General features: G+C 48.9%; 1 protein-coding gene across 1 annotated transcript; it reads right to left on the reverse strand.

Annotated features, from left to right (window-relative positions):
• Positions 1-972: 972 nt before the first annotated feature.
• On the reverse strand, positions 973-12,492 carry RAD52 (RAD52 homolog, DNA repair protein; the record flags this gene model as incomplete). The annotated part of the gene is given in 12 exon segments (XM_080704953.1): positions 973-1,104; positions 1,259-1,356; positions 2,837-3,076; positions 3,614-3,709; positions 4,189-4,321; positions 4,324-4,521; positions 6,050-6,125; positions 7,008-7,126; positions 8,528-8,595; positions 8,749-8,842; positions 11,590-11,691; positions 12,412-12,492. Coding segments are annotated over 12 exon segments (1,437 nt in total).
• Between the last annotated feature and the right edge of the window lie 9,481 nt (positions 12,493-21,973).

Genomic DNA, 21,973 nt, shown 5'->3' on the forward strand with positions numbered 1-21,973 from the left:
AAAAAAAAAATCACAGGTTCAAGGACAAAATTTCCTGAGAAACCAAAAAGGCCACCTGCTGCCGGGCAGCTTTAAGAGTCGTTTGCCTTGCATCAGCAACTTCCCACCAAGAGATCCCAAACAGTAGAAGCAGGGCCAGAACATACCTAACAAGAAAAACAGAATTATTAGCCATCTAATATGAAAAGCTAAAGTGGGTTGCTGTTTCCTATTTCACTAAAAAGTAGGGAATCCTCAAACTGCCATTTTCTTGGTCCTGGATCACTGTCTTTATTTAGGGGGAAAAAGTCTTGAAAGAATGCAGAACTGAATGTCATAAACCCCTGAGCGTGTGCAGTCGGCCCCTTATCCACAGCCTTGCTTTCCAAGGCTTCAGCCAGAAGTAGACAATCCTATTTATTTTTTTGTTGTTTTGTGGTACTGGGGTTTGAACCCAGGGGCATTCTACCTCCAAGCTACAACTCAAGCCCTGTTAGGGATTTGTGTGTGTGTGTGTGTGTGTGTGTGTGTGTGTGTGTGTGTGTGTGTGTGTGTGGTACTGGGGATGGAACCCAGGGGCTAACTCCAGGCTATACTCCCAAACCTATTTTATATTTTATTTGGAAACAGGGTCTCACTAAGTTGCTGAGAGCCTCACTAAGTAGCTGAGGCTGGCTTCGAACCTGTGTGATCCTCCTGCCTCAGCCTCCCAAGCGCTGGGGTTACAAGCGTGCGCCACCACGCCCGGCTTTTTTTTTTTTTAAATATGCTTTTACTCGGGTGCTAAAGTCTCACATCATGATGGAAATCCCGTGGATAGTGGCAGCATGCACTGAGCACGTGGCAGCCCTCTCCCCTGTATTTAACTTTTACTTTCAAATGAGCGAGGCTGATAGGTTGATGAGTCTCACTACTTGCTGAGGCTGGCCTCAACCTGCAGTCCCGCCTCAGCACGCCACCACGCCCGGCAGCTCCTCAGTTTTAAAGTGCGCGTCATTCTGAACAGTGGTGGGATCCTGTGCCTTCCTGCCCGCCTAGTGCCGTGCGCGTTCGTCCAGTGCCTGCCCGCCAGTCGCTGCAGTAGGCGGCCCAGTTGTCAGACCAACTCTGGCACTGTCGCCGTACCTGGATTACAGTTCAAGTGGTAACTCTAATTTTACCTAATTGTGCTGAAGCATGAGGCTGTGATGCAATCTGGATATGCCATGGAGAAGCTGGAAAACGCTTTCTTTCTCTACAGAAATAAAGCAAATGCGATGCTGCACTTGGTGATCTGTACGATAAGGGTGTCCTGCCCAGGGAACCGTGAGGGTGAAAGACCGGGGCTAGTTTTGCTGTTGCACACAAACTGAGTTAGAGCCGTGTCGTCCTGCTTTGCTTAAGGAGGAAAAGGCATTCAGTTGTAGGATTTGGCCCGCGGTAGTACCCTGAATGTATCCACGCAGCTAGGGCTGGGTGAAGGAGCCTGGGTTGGTACAACAAAGGAAAAAGCACCTCCACGGCCTGTCCTCAGGGTCCAAAAGGAAAGAAAGATTACTCAGACTTTAATACAGCCGGGCGTGGTGGGCATCCTTGTAATCCCCGCGTTTGGGAGGCTGAGGCAGGAGGATCGCGCAGGTTCAAAGCCAGCCTCAGCTACTTAGTGAGGCTCTCAGCAACTCAGTGAGACCCTGTTTCCAAATAAAGTATAAAATAGGTCTGGGAGTATAGCCCAGAGGTAAAAAGCCTCTGGGTTCTACCCCTAGTACCACACACACAAAAAAATGAATGCAGGCTAATTGTTGAAGCTGGTGCTTAGACAGGACTGAGTCAGCCCACGTTGCCACACTTATGGCCACTTTGAGGGCGGGCAGCATCGGTGAGTCCTAAAATGTCTATCTTTATTAACATAATAGTTTTGGAGTAAGTAGTAAAAAGCCTCAGGCACCAAGGAAAGGCATGTCTCTGTCTGTGGCCTGCGCCGCAGTGACCAGCGTTGTGGAGGTTCGGATGTCTTGCAGTGGGCTCTGAGCAGCCGGTCCCTGCTGAGCTTTAGAATGAATCAAGGTAACGCCCGGAGGTGCAGCTCACTCCTCAGGAGTGAGGAGCCATTTCAGGACCGCGAGCAGCCTTCCAAAGTCCCTCTGTAGCCACCCAGCGAGCCGCTGACCTCAGCACGGGTCCAGCTTCCTTTTCTTCATGTCCTGGCTCTTCCTATGAGGGTCACAGTTTCCTGCGGAAGATAAAAGGGCTTCAACATAGCTTCTGAGATTTTAAAATAAATAAGCCCGGCGTGGTGGCGAAGGTTTGTAACCCCTGTGCGTGGGAGGCGGAGACAGGAGGATCGCGCAGGTTTGAAACCAGCCTCAGCTACTTAGGCTCTCAGCAACTTAAGTGAGACCCTGTTTCCAAATAAAGAATAAAATAAGTCTGGGAGTATAGCCGAGAGGTAGAAAAGCCCCTGGGTTCCACCCCCACTACCACCAAAAAAAAAAAAAAAAAAGACTGAGGATGTAGCTCAAAGGCAATGCAGAATGCCTCTGGGTTCAATCCCCAGTACCACAAAAAATTAAATAAATAAAATTGAGAATTAAAGCTACGATCTTAGCCAGGTGTGGTGGCACAAGCTTGTAATCCCAGCATTCGGGAGGCTGAGACAGGAGGATCGCAGTTGGTGGACAGCCTCAGCTACTTAGTGAGGCCCTTTGCAACTCAATGAGACCCTGTTACAGAATTAAGAAAAAAAATTAAGAATAAAAAAATAGGGCTAGGAGTGTACCTCCAAGATAGAATGCCACTAGGTTCCATCCCCAGTACTACAAAAAAATAAAAATATAAATAAAAAAATAAAGCTACAATCTTTAATATTTTTCTAAACACATTACACTGCTACCTGTTATATGCTGGTTACTGCTATGAGTTTGTGGGTACCAGGGTCCAGATTTTTCTTGTGGCTTCTGTTGGCAAAGGCTGTGTAGGATCCCGTCCCGGGTCGCCACGTCACTGTTCAAGGCTGGGTCGGCAGAGTTCTGGTATGGCTCTGGTCTAGAAAAGGGCTTGACAATGTCCTCTAAATCAGGAGTCAGATCCCACATTTCAAGGTTGTCTTCAAGGTTCTCTGTGGAGATGACAGAAGAGTGAGTCATCAGCAAAGGATGTTCCCACAGAAAGCACTAGAAAGAGTGATCATAAGCCAGGCTTGGCGGCACACACCTATGCCCCAGCATTTGGGAGGCTAATACAGGAGGATCACAGGTTGGAGGACAGCCTCAGCAACTCTGACCCTGCTTCAAGATAAAAATAAAATTGGAGCCAAGCGTGGTGGCGCACGCTTGTGATCCCAGCACTTGGAAGGCTGAGACAGGAGGATCGCGGTTCGCAGACAGCCTCAGCTACTTGGTGAGGCCCACTGCAACTCAGTGAGACCCGGTTTCAAAATAAAGAATAAAAAATAAGGCTGGGGTGTAGCTTGGAGGTAGAATGTCCCTGGGTTCCACCCCCAGTATTGCAAAAAAAAAAAAAAAAAAAAAAAAAAAAAAAAAAAAACTACTCATGGAGATTAAAAAAAAACCAGACAAATGTGGGGTTTCCTGCCTCGTTTTAGCTGCCCCGGGCGGGGGACAGCACGGGCAAAGGAGAGCCTCAAGTCACTCACCTGCAGGGCTGACGTCCTCCCCGGGGGGCGCCGAGACCGAGACCGCAGCTTTAGGGGTGCTGTGTGTCAAAGGAAGGGCCGGAGGCGCTGCCTCAGCTAATGACAGAAGGGACAGCCGAGGTCAGGCGCTGGAGTCCACCGTCCCGCCTCCGCCTCCGGCCGCCGTCCTCCCCAGGGGGAGCAAGCCTGTTTCCTCTCACAGTAACCCTGGAAGAGCTGTGGAGGCCGCGAGGGCCCAGCCCAGAGGGTCACGTACCAGGGTCCGGCTGCACGGCACTGGCCGGCGTGGTGGCTCACGCTTGTAACCCCAGTACTTGGGAGTACTGGGGATACGGCAAAAAAGAGAATGAAGAGGGAAGAAGAGAGGAGGAGGAAGAGCACGAAGGAAGAGGATCCTAGTGCGCGCCTGTAATCCCATACTTGGGGCCCGAGGCAGGAGGGCCGTGGGTTCAAGACCAGCATGACAGCTCGGCAAGACCCTGTCTCAGAATGAAAGGCGAGGGGCGTGTCACGGCGGCGCAATGCCGGTCCCCGTCCTGCTGGGGGCGCTCGTGGCTCTCAGCACGCACACGCACCGTGGCTCCTGCTCGCGGGCGCCGGCGCCGGGGCGCGAACCTGCGGCCGCCGCTGCATCTGCTCCCGGAACTGCCGCTGCAGCTGCCTCTGCCGCAGCTTCCGCCGCTGCGTGGCGTCGCCGGCGGGGCTGCGGGCCCAAGGCGACAGGGTGAGGCCGGGCGGGCGGGAGGGGCCGGGCGGGCGGGGAGGGGCGCGTACCCAGGGCTGCGGGCGGGAGGCGAGGCCGGGGCGGGGGGCGCCGGGGCCGGCCGGCAGCTGTTGTATCTGGCCTGCTCCACGGACGGCTCAAAGTCTTGTCTCTTGGCTTTAGTTAGGTCCACTTCCAGCGGCAACTGGAAAGGAGAGGAGGAGCAGGGGAAGCTGCCTCACAGCATCTGACAAGTCCCCGCCCGTCATCCTCTCAGCCGCGTCCAAGTCCTGTAAGTCATTTCCAGTTGGGCCTCACGCTGCTGCCCAGGCTGCTCCCACACCCCCAGGCCAGGCAGCCCTCCCGCCTCAGCCTCCTGGACAGCATTGTAACTCCAAGGGAAGTCGTTTATTTTATACCTTTCTGCATCAATGAATTTGTTTTTATTTTGTTGCTTTTGGTGCTGGGGTTGAACCCAGGGGCAGCGCTTATACCTCCAAGCTATACCCCAACCCTTTTTATTTTGAAACAAGTTCTCTCTAAATTGCTAAGGCTGGCCTCAAATCTGCAATCATCCTACCTCAGCCTCCCAAGTGCTGAGATTACAGGTATGCGCCATTATGCCCAGCTTCTGTATTAGTGAAGTTTTTATTAAAAAAAAAAAAAAAAAAAAAAAAAAAGGAAATTTTCAGCTGGGCGTGGTGGCGCACGCTTGTAATCCCAGCATTTGGGAGGCTGAGACAGGAGGATTCCACAGGTTTAAAGCCAGCCCCAGCTACTTAGTGAGGCTCTCAGCAACATAATGAGACCCTGTTTCCAAATAAATTATAAAACAGGGCTGGGGGTGTAGCCCAGAGGTAGAAAGTCCCTGGGTTCCACCCCCAAGTAACACACACACACACACACACACACACACACACACACACACACGAATAAAAAAATCAGGCTGGGGACTGGGCATGGGGGCATAAACTTGAAACCCCAGTATTCTGGAGGCAGCTACTTACTGATGCCCTCTGGAACTTAGTAAGACCCTGTTTCAAAAATGAAAATAAAAAATAGGACAAGGGATAGGGATGTAGCTCAGAGGTCAAAGGCCCCTGGGTTCCAAACCAGACCCGAAAAAAAAAAATCAGGCCGGGGTGTAACTCAGAGGGCTCGCAGACCACTCCTACCCACAGCGCTCCCCACGTAAGCAGTAACGTAGATTCCCTAGACCTCGACTGCCCCATCAATAAAGTGACTGATTCCTGCTAGCACTAACATTCGAAATCTGGAACAGACATTCCGGACCCGATAAAAATAGCAAAGTCCTTGTTCCTTCCTCTATCCCCCAAATATACAGCAAGAGCATCTGCTGTCGTCTGACTGCACCCAGGCCCATTCATCTTTTTTTTTTTTTTTTTGGTACTGGGGTTCCTGGAAGCCCTTCTACCTCCAGGCTACACTCCCAGACACCTTTTTTTTTTTTTTTTTTAATTTTTATTTGGAAACAGGGTCTCTTAAGCCAACGCGGCTGGCTTCGAACCTGCACGATCCTCCTGTCTCCGCCTCCCAAGCGCGGGGATTACAAGCATGCACCACCTCGCCTGGCTTTATTCTTTATTTTGAAACATGGCCACACTAAGAAGCTGAGGCTGTCTGCAAACGGCAGTCCTCCTGTCTCAGCCTCCCAATGCTGGATTACAAGTGTGCACCACCACGTCTGGCCCATTCACCCATTTCTAACATACCTGGTGTGGAAGCTTATTTAGTGACCTCAGATAGTCTTTGTCCAGAATACAATTTCCAAGTGCATTCCCAAAACTCCTAAGGTAGGCAGAAAAGTGAAACAGAATTGTTAGCTATGAGTTATCAAAGAACAATTACAACTCTATACAATGGCAGCGACTGCAGTGGAGAAACTAGAGCAGTGCGCGTGAGCACAGCACGCGGCCCCGCCACGGAAAGGCAGCGGGCAGAACACCCGGAGACCCACTCGCGGGGGGCGCGCACCTGTAATCCCGGGCGGGTCTCGGAGGCTGAGACAGGAAGAGCGCAGGTTAGTGGCCGGCCTCAGCCACTCAGTGAGACCCTGTTTCAAAATAAAGAATACAAAATGGAGCTGGGGTGTAGCTTGGAGGTAGAATGCCTAGGTTCAATCCTCAGTACTGAAAAAAAAAAAAAAAAAAAAAATCAAAAAATTCACAAAATCCGGGGCTACAGCTCTGTCCTCAGTGGTCCTGGGAGCTGGGGGAGCCCTCATGAGTTGGAGGTAAGGGAGGCTCGAGGCGCTGGGCTGTGCCCTCGCATGACCTGAGGCGGGAGCAGGTTCGCATGTGGTGACGCACCATCTCGCCACAGGCCCCAAAGTGCCAGCGCCAGCCAAGCCTGGGCAGAAACCCTAAGACCATGAGCCAGAATGCGGCCTTCTGCTCTGCGGGCTGGTATAACTCGGGGATCTGCTGGAGTAACAGGAGGCTGGCGAACACAGCACTCTGCCGCAAAGGGCCTGGGCCACATTCCTGGGAGAGGCCGGCACAGACTATAGTCTTGTGCCCTTGATTCCCCAGAATGAGAGGCCTGGGGGAATCCAGAGGAAAACAGGACACACCGGGACAAGGGTGTGGGCGCGACTCAGATGCGTGGCCCTTGGGGGCGTGTTACTGTTTCCCATCCACGGCTCTGGAACCACAGCCCAACACTGCTCACCTGAGGGCGCGCTTTAGCCCGTCTGTCACTGCCTCCTTCCGGGCCTTCTCCAACGCCAAGGCCTTTGACTTGAGGCCCTCGCTGACGCCATAGCCCACATCTTCATGATAGGATCCGTCCTGAGGTAGAAAAGGAGTTCTGAGCCAGGCATGGTGGCGTACGCTCGTAATCCCAGCATTCAGAGGCAGAGATGGGAGGATCGAGATTCACGGCCAACCTCAGCTGCTTAGGAGTTTCTTCACAACTCAGGGAGACCCTGTTTCAAAAAAGAAAGGCTGCCGGGTATAGTGGCGCATGCTCGTAATCCCAGCGCTTGGGAGGCTGAGACAGGAGGATCAAACAGGTTCGAAGCCAGCCTCAGCTACTGAGTGAGGCTCTCAGCAACTTAGTGAGACCCTGTTTCCAAATTAAATATAAAATAGGTCTGGGAGTATAGCCCGGCGGTAGAAAAGCCCCTGGGTTCCACCTCCAGTATCATACACACACAAAAAAGTACTTAATTAAATTAAAAAGAAAATAAATAAATAAAGGCTAAAATAGCTTGAAGTAGGCTTGAAGGTACAATGCCCCTGGCTCTTCCATCCCCAGTACCGCAAAAAAAAAAAAAAAAAAAGTAATGATAAATTATAGTTCAAGAAATAAGCAATGCCTGCCAGGGTGGTGGCACACACCTACAATCACAGTACTTGGGAGACTAAAGCAGGAGGATCTCAGGTTTGAGGCCAGCCTCAGCAACTTAGCGAAACTCTGTTTCAAAATAAAAAAGGGCTTGGGGTATAGTTCGGAGGTAGATGCCCCTGGGTTCAATCCTCAGAACCACAAAAAAAAAAAAAAAAAAAAAAAGATACTGGAGCTTTATTTTTTATTTTTTTGGTGGTACTGGGGGTGGAACACAGAGGCTTTCTACCTCCGGGCTATACTCCCAGACCCATTTTATACTTTATTTGGAAACAGAGTCTCACTGAATTGCTGAGAGCCTCACTAAGTAGCTGAGGCTGGCTTCAAACCTGAACGATCCTCCTGTCTCAACCTCCCAAGTGCTGGGATTACAAGTGTGTGCCACCATGCCCGGCCTATAGGAGCTTTATTTTAAAATGCCAAATTTTACAATATGCCAAAAATATACCATTTGCCACTATTATATATGTGGTAAAAAACTTTTAAGTGCGAACTTAAAAATGAGCAAAAAAGAACCAGGCGTGGTGGTGCACACCTGTAATCCCAGTACTTGGGAAGCTGAGACAGGAGAGTCACAAGTTCGAGGCCAGCCCTTGATACCTTAGTAAGACTCTGTTTCAAAGTAAGAAATAAAATAGGTCTGGGGGGGTAGCGCAGAGCTAGAAGGCCCCTGGGTTCCTTCTGCAGTACCGCAAAAAAAAAAAAAAAAAGAGTAAGGACGTTGAGCACCACCACGCAGCGGCAGTGGCGGCCGCACCCCGGGCCTGCTCTCTGCCCGGCCACACCATCGCCCAGGGCTTCCCTCCCTCCCCTGCCCGGGACCCCGGCTCCGCCATCCTCACCTTCAACTGCACCCGCACGAACGCACAGACTCCCACATAGAACCTGCCATTGTTGAGGTCAACAAAATCTAAGAGTGGGAAAGAGAGACGGGGAAGAGGGTGCTCACCCTGCGCCCCCTGCTGGCTGCCAAGTCCACCTGCCCCATGCCCTCTTTAACCCACAGAAAATGAAAGTGCCAAAGGGAGGCGCTGGAGCAGCAAGCCGCAGGGAGCGTACTCACCCACGTTCTGCTGGGTGATGGAGTGCGCCCAGCCGTTGTAACCAAACATCTCATTGGCCAGACTAATTACCCTGTGGCCCTCAATGTAACACACCTGGAAAAACAATTTTTTTTAAAGTAAAACCTTGTTAAAATTTCTTGGCATACTCAATGTGAATTAAAAACCTGACATAATCTATTCCTAATGTACATTCATTGTGTGTGTGTGTGTGTGTGTGTGTGTGTGTGTGCGCGCGCGCGCGCACGCTCGTGTGTGTACTGCTGGGTATTGAACCCCTGTACCTCAGAGATACCAGCCCTTTTTTTTTTTGCAGTGCTGGGGATGGAACCCAGGGGCATTCTACCTCCAAGCTGCACCCCCAGCCCTATTTTTTGTTCTTTATTTTTGAAACAGGGTCTCACTGAGTTGCAAAGGGCCTCACTAAATACGAACTGAGGCTGTCTTTGAACCCGTGCGATCCTCCTGTCTCAGCCTCCCAAATGCTGGGATTACAAGCATGCGCCACCACACCCAGCTTTATTCTTTATTTGGAAACAAGCTCTCACTAAATTGCAGAAGGCCTCACTAAGTAGCTAAGGCTGTCTGCAAAGGGAGATCCTCCTTTCTCAGCCTCCCAAATACTAGGATTACAAGCCAGGCGTGCACCACCACGCCCGGCTTGGCCAGCCCTTTTTATTGTTCTGTTTTGTTTTGTTTGAAACAGGGTCTTGCTAAATTGTTAAAAGTCTTGATAATCTGCTGAGACGGACCTCAAACCTGCAATCCTCCAGTCTCAGCCTCCCAAGTACTGGGATTACGAATGTGCATTACCACGTCCAACTTCCTTATGTGCTATTTTGGCAAACTGTTTAATTCTAGAGAAATTTTCAATTATTTCAAGTATTTATTTCAAAGTTCTTCTAGTAAATAAAGTCTATCTGAGAAGAGGGACTAGGCTCAAGGGGAAAGATTTCCACTCCCCTAACAGTTTCCAAAACCCACTGTTCCAGATAAAAGTACAAATTTCAGGCTAACATACATTATGAAAGACCAAAAACATGCAGAAGTTAAAATTAGGAACAGGAGTGTAGCTCAGTGACAGAGTGCTTGCAGGAGGCCCTGGGGTCCATCCTTATATCAGTTAGAAAAAAGAAAATGTAATAAAATTAGAGGCAAATGGCAAAAAGAATATTTTTTAAAAGATGATATAAGATGCCAGGTGTGGTGACAAACGCTTGTAATCCCAGCATTTGGTAGGCTTAAGAAAGGAGGATCACGGTTCGTGGACAGCCTCAGCTACTTTAGTAAGGCCTTCTGCAATTTAGTGACACCCTGCTTCAAAATAAAGAATTAAGCCTGGTGTGGTGGCGCAGGCTTGTATACCCCACGCTTGGGAGGCAGAGACAGGCGGATCACACAGGTTCAAAGCCAGCCTCACTGGCTTACACTTTTTATTTTTTTAAAAGTATAAAAATAGGTCTGGGAGTGTAGCCTGGAGGTAGAAGGGTTTCCAGGAACCCCAGTACCACCAAAAAAAAAAAAAAAAAAAAAATAGGGCTGGGGGTAGAGCTCAGAGGTAGAATGTCCCTGGGTTCCATCCACAGTACTGTGAAAAAGAAAAAGAAAAAAGCTGAGCCTCGTGTTGCATTTTATAATCCCAGCATTTGAGAAGCTGAGACAGGAGGATCTAGGTTCACAGCCAACCTCAGCGCCTACTTAGTGAGGCCCTTTGCAGCTCAATCAGACCCTGTTTCAAAATAAAGAATAAAAATAGGGCTGGAGTTAGCTTGGAGGTAGAATGCTCCTGGGTTCTATCCCCAGTATCAAAAAAAAAAAAAAAAAAAAAAAGATGGTATAATCCAGGCATACTGGTACACCGTTGTAATCCCAGTACTTAGGAGGCTATGACAGGAGGATTGCAGGTTCACAGCCAGCCTTAGCAGCTTAGTGAGGTCCTCCACAATTTTGTGAGACCCTGTTTCAAACATAAAAAATAAGCCGGGCGTGGTGCACAGTTTAATCCCAGCATTCGGGAGGCTGACAAAGGAAGATCATGGTTCGTGGCCAGCCTCAGCTACTTAGTGAGGCCTTCTGCAATTTAGTGAGACCCTGTTTCAAAATACAGAATAAAAAATAGGGCAGGGGGTGCAGCTTGGAGGTAGAATACCCCTGAATTCCATCCCCAGTACTGCAAAAAAACAAATTTTTAAATAAAGGAAAAAATATAAAGAATAAACCAGGTGTGGTGACACACCCTCGTAATCCCAGCATTTGGGAGGCTGAGACAGGATGACCACGGTTTGCGGACAGCCTCAGCTACTCAGTGAGGCCCTATGCTACTCAGTGAGACTCTGTTTCAAAATAAAGAATCAAAAATAGGGCTGGGAGCCGGGCGTGGTGGCGCACACTTGTAATCCCTGCACTTGGGAGGATCGCGCAGATTCAAAGCCAGCTGTGCTGGCTTAAGAGACCCTGTTTCCAAATAAAATATAATGTAAAATAGGTCTGGGAGTGTAGCCCAGAGGTAGAATGCCCCTGGGTTCCATTCCCGGTACCACCAAAAATATAAAAAATAAAAGAAAGAATTAAAAAATAGGGCTGGATGTACCTCAGAGGTAGAATGCTCCTGGATTCAATTCCCTTTACCACACACACACACACACACACACACACACACACACACACACAAAGATGGTGTAAACATCCTAACGTGGATCTTGGGTCACTTCAGAGGACAGTGAGGGCTGAACCACTCCTCCCAGGGTCACCAGGAAACCTCCCGTGACTCCTGAGGACAGGGAGGGCATGATCTGTTGGCGGCCCCCGCAGGGGCGCCCACGTTCCAGGCGCAGACACCCTACCTTCTGGCCGCCTCCGGCCACACGGCTGCTGATGTATTCCGGGCCCAGCCTCTGCCTCAGCGCGCTCTGGATGGCCTGGTACTCTTCGGCTGTGTACTGGCACTGCAATCCAGAAGGGAAATCAACATGCTGTTCCACCGTTGCTGACGCGGTGGGCCGCCAGCACCTTCCCACTTGTTTGTTTTATTGGTTATTTTGCGATACTGGGGATTGAACCCGGGGCATTCTATTTCCAAGCTATATCCCCTGCCCTGTTTTTTATTCTGTACTTTGAAACAGGATCTAAGTTGCAGAGGGCTTCACTAAGTTACTGAGATTGGCTGCAAACCTGTGATCCTCCTGTCTCTGCCTCCCAGGTACTAGCATTACAAGCATGTGCCACCATGCCCGATTGAGTGAGAAACTTGTTTTTTTAATGGCACTGGAGATTGAGCCCAGAGGCATTCTTCCTCTGAGCTACACCCATAACCCTATTTTATTTTTATTTGGAAACAGGGTTTCGCTAGGTTGATGTGTTACTACTTGCTGAGGCTGTCCTCAAACCTGTGATCCTCCTGTCTCAGCCTCCCAAGTGCTAGGATTACAGGTGTGCGCCACCACGCCCAACCTAAATAATGTTTCTAACAGAGAACCAACCAGGAGTTAGGTGGTAAAGCAACTGCCTAGCACGGGCAAGGCCCTGGACTCCATCCCCAGCACTACAAAACAGAGAGAGAGAGACAGAGAGAGAGCGCGCGCACGCAATGACAATTGCAGCCGACACAGGCATGATGATGCTGTGTTGCTTCCTTGTCTTCCTGGGCATGAAGAAGTCACAGTTACCTGTCCAAAGCACAGCACAGAGCTCGTCCCCGCAGCGTGGCTACCATTCCCTCCGTGAGCTGCCTCCTCAGCGCCAGCCATGTCGATTCGGGTTGGCTTTTATCTAAGTAAAAGGTAAAAAGAAATCTCAAAGAATGCTAAAGGTAAAAGGCAAGAGCCTGTACTAAAAATCAGATAAAGCATTGTACGTACTAGTCTTTGCCACTGAAAATCCTGGAGAGTCTGCTTTTAACTTGTGTGTATGTGTGTGAGCGCACGTGCGTGTTTGTGGTGCTGGGGATGGAACCCAGGGGCATTCTACCTCCAACTTACAATTTTTTTTTTTTTTGGTGGTACTGGGGGTGGAACCCAGAGGCTTTCTACCTCCGGGCTATACTCCTAGACCTATTTTATATTTTTATTTGGAAACAGGGTATCACTAAGTTGCTGAAAGCCTCACTAAGTAGCTGAGGCTGGCTTCGAACTTGTGCCATCCTCCAGTCTCAGCCTCCCAAGCGTGGGGATTACAAGCATGCATCACCACGCCCGGCTTTTGTTTGTGTGTGTGGGGGGGTACTGGGGATTAAACCCAGGGGACCCCCCTCTGTCTTTTGTGTGTGTGATACTAGGGGTTGAACCCACAGAGATTTTACCTAAAAGCTACACCCCCCAGCCTTATTTTTTTTTTTTGGGGGGGTTACTGGGGATGGAACCCAGGGGCATTCTACCTCCAAGCTACACCTTCAGCCCTATTTTTCATTCTTTATTTTAAAACTGGGTCTCACTAAGTTGTAGAGGGCTTCACTAAGTAGCTGAGACTGGCCATGAACCTGTGATCCTCCTGTCTCATCCTCCCAAGTACTGAGATTACAAGCGTGGGCCACCACGCCTGGCTCTCCCCATCCCGTTTTATTTTTTGCCTTTGAAACAGGGTCTCAGTAAGTTGCCGGATCTCATTACATTGCTGAGGCTGTCCTTGTACCTGTGATCCTTCTGTCTCAGCTTCTTAAGTCCTGGGATTACAGACGTGTACCACCTTCCCGGCTCCCATAGTCTACGATGTTTAAAGCTTTCTACAATAAAAACTAACCAAAGCTCTTAGTAGCCTAGCAGACCCATTTCCAAACAAGAAATAAAATTGTGCTGAGGTGTTGCTCAGAAGTAGAATGCCTCTGGGTTCTATCCCCAGTACCACCAAAGGCAACAAGGGGCATTCTACCTCTGAACTACATATACCCCCCCAGCCCAATTTTATTTATGTATGTATGTATGTATGTATGTATGTATGTATTTTGGTGGTACTAGGGGTAGAACCCAGAGGCTTTCTACCTCTGGGCTACACTCCCAGACCTTTTTATATTTTATTTGGAAACAGGGTCTCACTAGTTGCTGAGCGCCTCACTAAGTAGCTGAGGCTGGCTTCGAACCTGTGTGATCCCCCGTCTCAGCCTCCCAAGCGCTGGGATTGCAAGTGTGCGCCACCACGCCCGGCTTTTATTTTTATCTTGAAACAGAATCTTGCTAAATTGCTGAGAGTCGCGCTACTTGCTGAGGCTGTCCTCAAACATGCAATCCTCCTGTCTCAGCCTCCCAAGGCCTGTGCTACTACTCTACGCAACAACTTCTTTTTATCTAAGAAAATGGATAGGCGATCACAAGCAAGAACTGGTATCAGAATATTAAAAGGTGTGGTACACGTGCCTTTAATCCCAGGGTCTGGGAGGCCAAGCTAGAAGGGTGCAGCCTCAGTCCAGCTATACTGGTCCTGGTGTCTCTCCAAAGAGACTGAAATCAGATTACAGACATACATGCATATTATAGTAACACAATTCACAGTAGCCAAATTATGGAACTAACCTAGGTCTCCATCAACAGATGAATGATTACAAAATCGTGGGAATTCTACTCAGCAATAAAGAACAAAATTATGTCATTTGCAGGAAAAATGGATGGACCCCGAGAACATTACGCCAAGTGACATCAGCCAGCCACAGAAAGTGAAGGGCCGTATGTATTCTTTTTTTTTTTTTTTAGTGGTACTGGGGTTCCCGGAAGCCCTTCTACCTCCAGGCTACACTCCCTGACCTATTTTTACATTTTCATTTTGGAAACAGGGTCTCCTAAGCCAGCGCGCGCGGCTGGCTTCGAACCTGCGCGATCCTCCTGTCTCTGCCTCCCAAGCGCGGGGACTACAAGCGTGCGCCACCACGCCCGGCTGGGCCGTATGTATTCTAATGTGTGGAAGCCAGGGAGTCATCTGGATCCCAAAGGGACTCCAGATAATGCAGGAGAGAGGCCAGGGGAGCCAGGGCGGTGGTCTAGGGGAGGGGAAGGGGCAGGCGGACCGATGAAGGAATCACCTGCATCGACATTATGTACCTGGTGCGATACCAGCGTCAGGCTCGGTCCCTGTAGGGGGAGGGAGAGTGGGAGAGAGCGGGGAGCCCACCAAGTGCCGCGTGCACCTGTGTCTCCACCACTACGCAACACTGCGATGAGACTAAAACGCACCAAGGAACATATTAAAACACTTGAAAGAAAAAGGTTGAAAAGAATGCCAGCATCAGCAATTTAGGGAGCTCCTGTTTTAAACTAAAAATAAGATGGAAGAAAAAAATTGGGGTGGGGGGGTACTAGAAATTGAACTCAAGGGCATCATTAACCTCTGAACCACGCCACCCTATTTAATTTATTTTTAAACTGGCCTCAAACCTACAATCCTCCTGTTTAAAGTACTAGGATCACAGGCATAGAACACAATGCCTAGCTGAGACAACCCAATTTAAGGTGGGCAAAAAAGATATACAAATGTCAGCCAGGCGTGGTGGCGCACGCTTGTAATCCCAGCATCTGGGAGGCTGAAACAGGAAGATCGCGGTTCACAGCCAGCCTCAGCTACTTAGTGAGGTCCTTTGCAACTTAGTGAGGCCCTTTGCAACTCAGTGAGACCCTGTTTCAAAATAAAGAATAAAAAATAGGGCTGGGTACGGTGTAGCTCAAAGGTAGAATGCTCCTGGGTTCCATCCCCAGTACTACAAAAAATAAAAAAATAAAAGATACACAAATGTCAACACGCATAGGAAAAAGTGCTGGACATCATTAGCAATCAAGGACTAACATTATAACCGTAACAACACACCACTCTACACCCACGGGAACAGCTAAAAATAAAGACAACACGAAAAGTTGGCAAGGATGTGAGCAACTGGAAGCTTCCTTCCTCCACTGCTGCAGGACTGAGGCTGACGTAACTGCTCAGCAGTGAAGGCAACTACCCTTCAATGACTGCAAGCCCTGGCTCCGGAGAATCCAGCCACTGGGAGGCGGAGGCCAGAGGAGCACAGGCTGGGGACTCAGCCGGGCGTGGTGGCACACACTTGTAATCCCAGCGTTAGCGAGGCAGAGACCGGAGGATCATGGTTCACAGACAGCCTTAACTATTTACCGAGACCATTCACAACTCAGTGAAATCCTGTTTCAAAAAATAAAAAAGACTAAAAAATAGGACTGGGGTGTAGCTTGGAGGTGCAATGCCCCTGGGTTCCATTCCAAGTACCGTTAAAAAGAAAAGTAAGAAGGAAAGCCAGGCGTGGTGGCACACGCTTATAATCCCAGCATTCAGGAGGCTGAGACGAGAGGATCGCAGTTCATGGACAGCCTCAGCTACTTATCCTGTTTCAAAATAAAGAATAAAAAATAGGGCAGGGGTGTAGCTCAGAGGTAGAATGACCTTGAGTTCCATCCCTAGTACTGAAATAAAAATACATAACTTTGTTTTACATGTTTTGTTTTTGATTGGGGATTGAACTGAACTATATATTCTACCTCTGAGCTATATTCCCAGCCCTATTTATTTATTTATTTATTTATTTTGGTGGTACTGGGGGTGGAACCCAGAGGCTTTCTACCTCTGGGCTACACTCCCAGACCTATTTTGTACTTTTTATTTGGAAACAGGGTCTCTTAAGCCAGCGAGGCTGGCTTCGAATCTGCACAATCCTCCTAACTCCGCCTCCCAAGCGCGGGGATCCCAAGCGCAGGGATTATAAGCGTGTGCCACCACGGCCGGCTGCCCAGCCCTATTTTATTTTATTTTACTTTATTTATTTTTGGTGGTACTGGGGGTGGAACCCAGGGGCTTTCTACCTCCAGGCTATCCTCCGGGGCGTGGTGGCGCACACTTGTAATCCCTGTGCTTGGGAGGCTGAGACAGGAGGATCATGCAGGTCCAAAGCCAGCTTCAGCAGTTTAGTGAGGCTCTTACCAACTTAGTGAGGCCTTGTTTCCAAATAAAATATAAAATAGGTCTAGGAGTGTAGCCCAGAAGTAGAGTCCCTGGGTTCCATCCCCAGTACCACCACCACCAAAAAAAAAAAAAAAATAGGGCTGGGGATATAGCTCCAAGGTAGAATACCTCTGGGTGGTTCAATCCCCAGTTCTGCAAATTAAATGCCCCTGGGTTCCAACCCTAGGCCCTATAAATAAATAAATAAATAAATAAATAATAAAAAATTAAAAGCAAAACTAACAAAAGGACACCTATGAGGAGTTTGAGAGTTGAAACAAGGAGGCATCCATGTGGAGACCGCAGCTGGGAACATGCGCACTGAGCAACCACAGCACCATGTGTGTTCGGTACCTGGGAGGAAACCCAGGCCTTCACACATGCTAGGAAGCGCGCTGCCACCGAGCTCCATCCCCAGCCCAGCAACGCTCGCTTGAGCAAAGCACCCGGACCACTGATTTTGGATATTACAAATAAATGTCAACAAACATTTGTAATATCCAAAATTTGTAGTGTGTGTGTGTGTGTGTGTGTGCAGGGATGGAATCCAGGGGTATTAAACCTCGAAGCTATACCCCCAGCCCAATTTTTTATTCTTAATTTTGAAACAGGTCTCAATGAGTTGTGGAGGGCCTCCCTGAGAAGCTGAAGCTTAGGCTGTGAACCCGGATCTTCCTGTCTCAGCCTCCCAAGTACTGGGATTACAAGCGTGCGCCACCAAGCCCAGCGATAGTTAATTTTAGGTAAGTCCTCACATAGCTGAGTAAGGTTTTCCATATACTCATCTTCAGCTACACCCAGTTCATACTACACAGTAACAGGCCTTGGCATACAGCACACAGCAGCAAGGTCTGAGTTTCTGTCACCACGCCAAGACCTGCACATGAACACATTTCTGCTTGCTACTAAAACTATTGATGACCTGATCGGTGTTGAACTAAGACTTTTTTTTGTCCTGGGTACTGAACCCAGGTGCATCCTGAGCTACACCCTCAGCCCTATTTACTCAGCCCTCACTAAGTTACAGAGGGCCACAAGAAACTACTGAGTCTGACCTCAAACTTGCAATCTTCCCATCTCACTCTCCCAAGTACTGGGATTACAGGCATGTGCCGCCATGCCCATGATTTCCAAGAACTTAATTTTGGGTGTTGTTTTTGTTTTTTGTTTTTTGATTTGTTGTGGTACTGAGGCTGGAACCCAGGGGCTTTTCTACCTCTGGGCTATACTCCTAGACCTAATTTATACTTTATTTGGAAACAAATAAATTTAGGTCTCACTGAGAGCCTAAATAGCTGAGGCTGGCTTTGAACCTGTTTGATCCACATGCCTCAGCCTCCCAAGCGCTGGTATTATACAAGCGTGGGCCACCATGCCCAGCCTTGTTCTTGTTTTATTTTGGGATAAGGGTTTGAACCCAGGGGCATTCTAGCTCTGAGCTATACCCCCAGCCCTTTTTTTTTTTTTAATTTGGAAACAGGGTCTCATTAATTTACTTAGTCTTCCTTGAACCTGGGATGCTTCTGTCTCAGCCTCCTAAATACTGGGATTATAGGCATGTACCACTACACCTGGCTAAGAATTTAAGTTTTTTTTTTTTTTTTTTTTTTTGGTGGTACTGGGGATGGAACCCAGGGGCCTTCTACATCCATCCAGGCTACACTCCCAGACCTATTTTTTTAATATTTTATTTGGAAACAGGGTCTCTTAAGCCAGCTAAGCCTGGCTTCGAACCTGCGTGATCCTCCTGTCTTAGCCTCCCAAGCATGGGGATTACAAGCGTGCACCACCACGCCCGGCTAGTTTTAAAATGTTTATGCCAGCTGGGCATGGTGGTGCACGCTTGTAATCCCAGCATTCGGAAGGCTGAGACCTGAGGATCATGGTTTACGGATTGCCTCAGCTACTTAGTAAGACCCTGTTTCAAAATAAAGAATAAAAAATAGGGCTGGAGGTATAGCTCAGAGGTAGGATGCCCCTGGGTTCCATCCCCAGTATCGCAAAATAAATAAATAAATAAATAAATAAATAAATAAATAAATAAAATGTTTATGCCAGCCAGGTATGGTGGCGCATGCTTGCAATCCCAGCATTTGGGAGGCTGAGACAAGAGGATCGTGGTTTGAGGACAGCCTTAACTATTTAGGCTTTTTGCAGTCAGTGAGACCCTGTTTCAAAATAAAGAATAAAGCCGGTTGTGATGGCACACGCTTGTAATCCCAGGACTTGGGAGGCTGAGACAGGAGAATTGTGCAGGTTCAAAGCTAGCCTCAGCTACTTGGTGAGGCTCTCAGCAACTTAATGAGACCCTGTTTCCAAATTAAAAAAAAAAAATATATATATATATATATATATATATATATATATATATATATATATATATATATATATAATTTTTAAAAGGCCTGAGAGTGTAGCCGGGGGGTAGAAGGCCCCTGAGTTCCATCTCCAGTATGACAAAAAATAAAAAATAAAGAATAAAATATAGGGCTTGTGATGTAGCTTGGAGGTAGAATGCCCCTAGGTTCCATCCCTAGTACCACACACACAAAAAATAATAATAATAATAAAATAAAATGCTTATGCCTCAGAAACCTTAAGACAGAGGAAGGCAGCTGGGCACAGTAGCATGTACCTGTAATCCCCAAAGCTGGTGAGACAGGAGGATCATAGGTTTGAGGCCAGCCTCTGCAATATAGGAGATCTTGTTACAAAATGAACAAACAGGGTTGGGGATCCAGGTGTGGTGGTACAAGCCTGTGATCCCAATGTTTGGGAGCCTGAGACAGGAGGATCACAGGTTTAAGACAGCCTCAGCAACTTAGCAAGACCTCCTTTCAAAATAAAGAGGGCTGAGAATGTGGCTCAGAGGTGGAATGCCCCTGGGTTTAATCACCAGTACCATAAAAACAAAATAGGCCTGGGGGCATAGCTCAGAGGTAGAAAGCTCCTGGGTTCAATCTCAGTATGGCAATAATTAAAAATCATAAAAAAGATCTAGGAAGCCATCACTGTCAACTAATGGAGAAACAGAACCATACAATATGTATATAACCACACAATGGACTATTAGTCTTAAAAATTTTATTAATCTTGATACATACATGTGAAAGGAAATGTGATGTGAAATAAAACCTGACACAAAAAAGCCAAATATTGTATTATTCCACTGATATCAAACATCGAAAACAGGTAAATTTATAGACAAGAGCGGCGTTGGCAGTAGGGGGTTAAGGCTTCTGCTAATGGGCTTCGGGGTTTCTTTTAGGGGTGGTGAAAATGTTCTCGGATTAGATAATTGTGGTTATATGACCTAGGGAATATACTAGAATCCACTTAATTGTACTTTTGTGTGTGGGGGGGGGGTACTGGGGGTGAAACTATGGGGCTTTCTACCTCCGGGCTCTCCTCCCAGACCTATTTTATACTTTATTTGGAAACAGGGTCTAAGTTGCTGAGAGCCTCACTCAGTAGCTGAGGCTGGCTTCGAACCTACAAGCGTGCACCACCGCCCGGCTATTTTTGCTCTTTTTTTTTTTTTTTTTGCAGTACTGAGGATGGGCATTCAACCTCCAAGCTACACCTCCAGCCCAATTTCTTATTCTTTATTTTTTTTTGTTGAAGATTTTTAAAAGTTTATTAGAAAGACAGAAATACATAAAATAGAAATACAACTCCATACCAGACTGGCACAGAGGGGTGACTCGAAATGAATACGCCCTTATTCTTTATTTTGAAACAGGGTCTCACTGAGTTGCAGAGGGCCTCACTAAGTTTTAGCTGAGGTTGTCCACGAACCGAGATCCTCATGCCTCAGCCTCCCGAATGCTGGGATGACAAGCTGCGCCACCACGCCCGGCTTAATCGCACATTTTAAGCGGACGAATTTAACTGCGTAGACACATGACTTAACTTTTTTAAAGGTTTATTATAGCTGGGCCGGGTATGGCGGCTCACGTCTGTAATCCCAGTACTTGGGAGGCTGAGACAGAGGGATCACAGCTTCACTGCAGCCTCAGCAACTTAGTGAAGATCTCTGCAACTTAAGACTCTGTTTCAAAATAAAAAGTAAGTATAGTGCTGGGGGTGTAGCTAGAAGGTGAAATACCCGTGGATCCAATTTCCAGTACCAAAAAAAAAAAAAAAAATTCGTGTAACTCTCTGCAAAAATTCCTTTTAATCCCTGCAATCCTTCCCAACCCCACCCACTCGTTCCAGCTCCACTGAGCGATGGACACGGGTCCACACCCAGGCTCCGGGGGCGCCTCGCGCAGGACCCGCCAGGAGACCGCGGGCTCGGGGCCCCGCTGGCGCCCGGGTCCCTCCGAAGCAGCCGGCGAGACGCCCTTATCCGGGCGGCGCTCGCGGACTGGCACGGGCCTCCGGGCTCAGCAGCTCCAGGCCGAGACCCGCGGGCGCTCAGCCGCCGCCCGCCGCGCGGACCGACCCGCTGCCCGCACGCCCGCTCCGGAACCGCCCGCGGGCGCCCCGCGCCCCACTTACGCGCCTGCGCCTGCCGGTGCGCGGTGCACGCAGGGAGCCCGGTCCAGGCTGTAAGTGGCAGGGATTGGGATGGGGGGCGCGCGCAGAGGAGTCTGGGGCGCGGCGCAAGGGACCCTGGGAAGAAGGTCGATATCCGCGGCCGAGCCTGGCCTCTTTCCGGAAAAGAAAGGGGAGCCGTAAATCGAGTCAGGAGAGGAAAGCCGTAAAGCGGTCCGTCGGATGCCGTAAAGCAGGCTGGAGTCGCTGTGTAGGTCCGTGCGCTCCGGGCCGCTGGGTTCTCCGGTTCTCCCCGCGCCCCGGCCTCTCCCTCCCCGGGCGCTGCCTCCGGGTCCGCGGCCCTGGCGTAGCGGCCCCTAGCGGGCCCAGCCAGCTCTTCCCGCGCTGCGGCTTAAAGAAAAGCCTTTGGGTTCGGCTCTTCCCCTCCCAGCCCACAGTACAGACTCGGCGCCCAGTCAGGAAGCGGGGTGGGGCTGGGGAGGGACCACCGGAGCTGTCCCTGCGCCACGAGGACATCGCAGGAGCAGAACACGCTGCTTTCAGACCTTACGAGAACGGATATCGGGTAGGCGCTTGCCTGTAATCTCAGTACTTGGGAGGCTGAGACAGGAGGATTGCAGATTCCAGGGCAGCTTCAGCAAGTAGTGAGCCTCTCGTTAACCAAGGACAGCCTGTTTCAAAAAATAATGATGGGGATGTAGCTGGGGGTTCAATCCCCAGTACCAAAAAAAAAAAAAAAAAAAGCAGTATGTACACCTTTATTCACAAGCATCACCTACTCAGTCCTTACCAGAAAGT

Source organism: Muscardinus avellanarius, assembly GCF_963383645.1.
Source record: "Muscardinus avellanarius genome assembly, chromosome: 11".
NCBI classification, from domain to species: Eukaryota; Metazoa; Chordata; class Mammalia; order Rodentia; family Gliridae; genus Muscardinus; species Muscardinus avellanarius.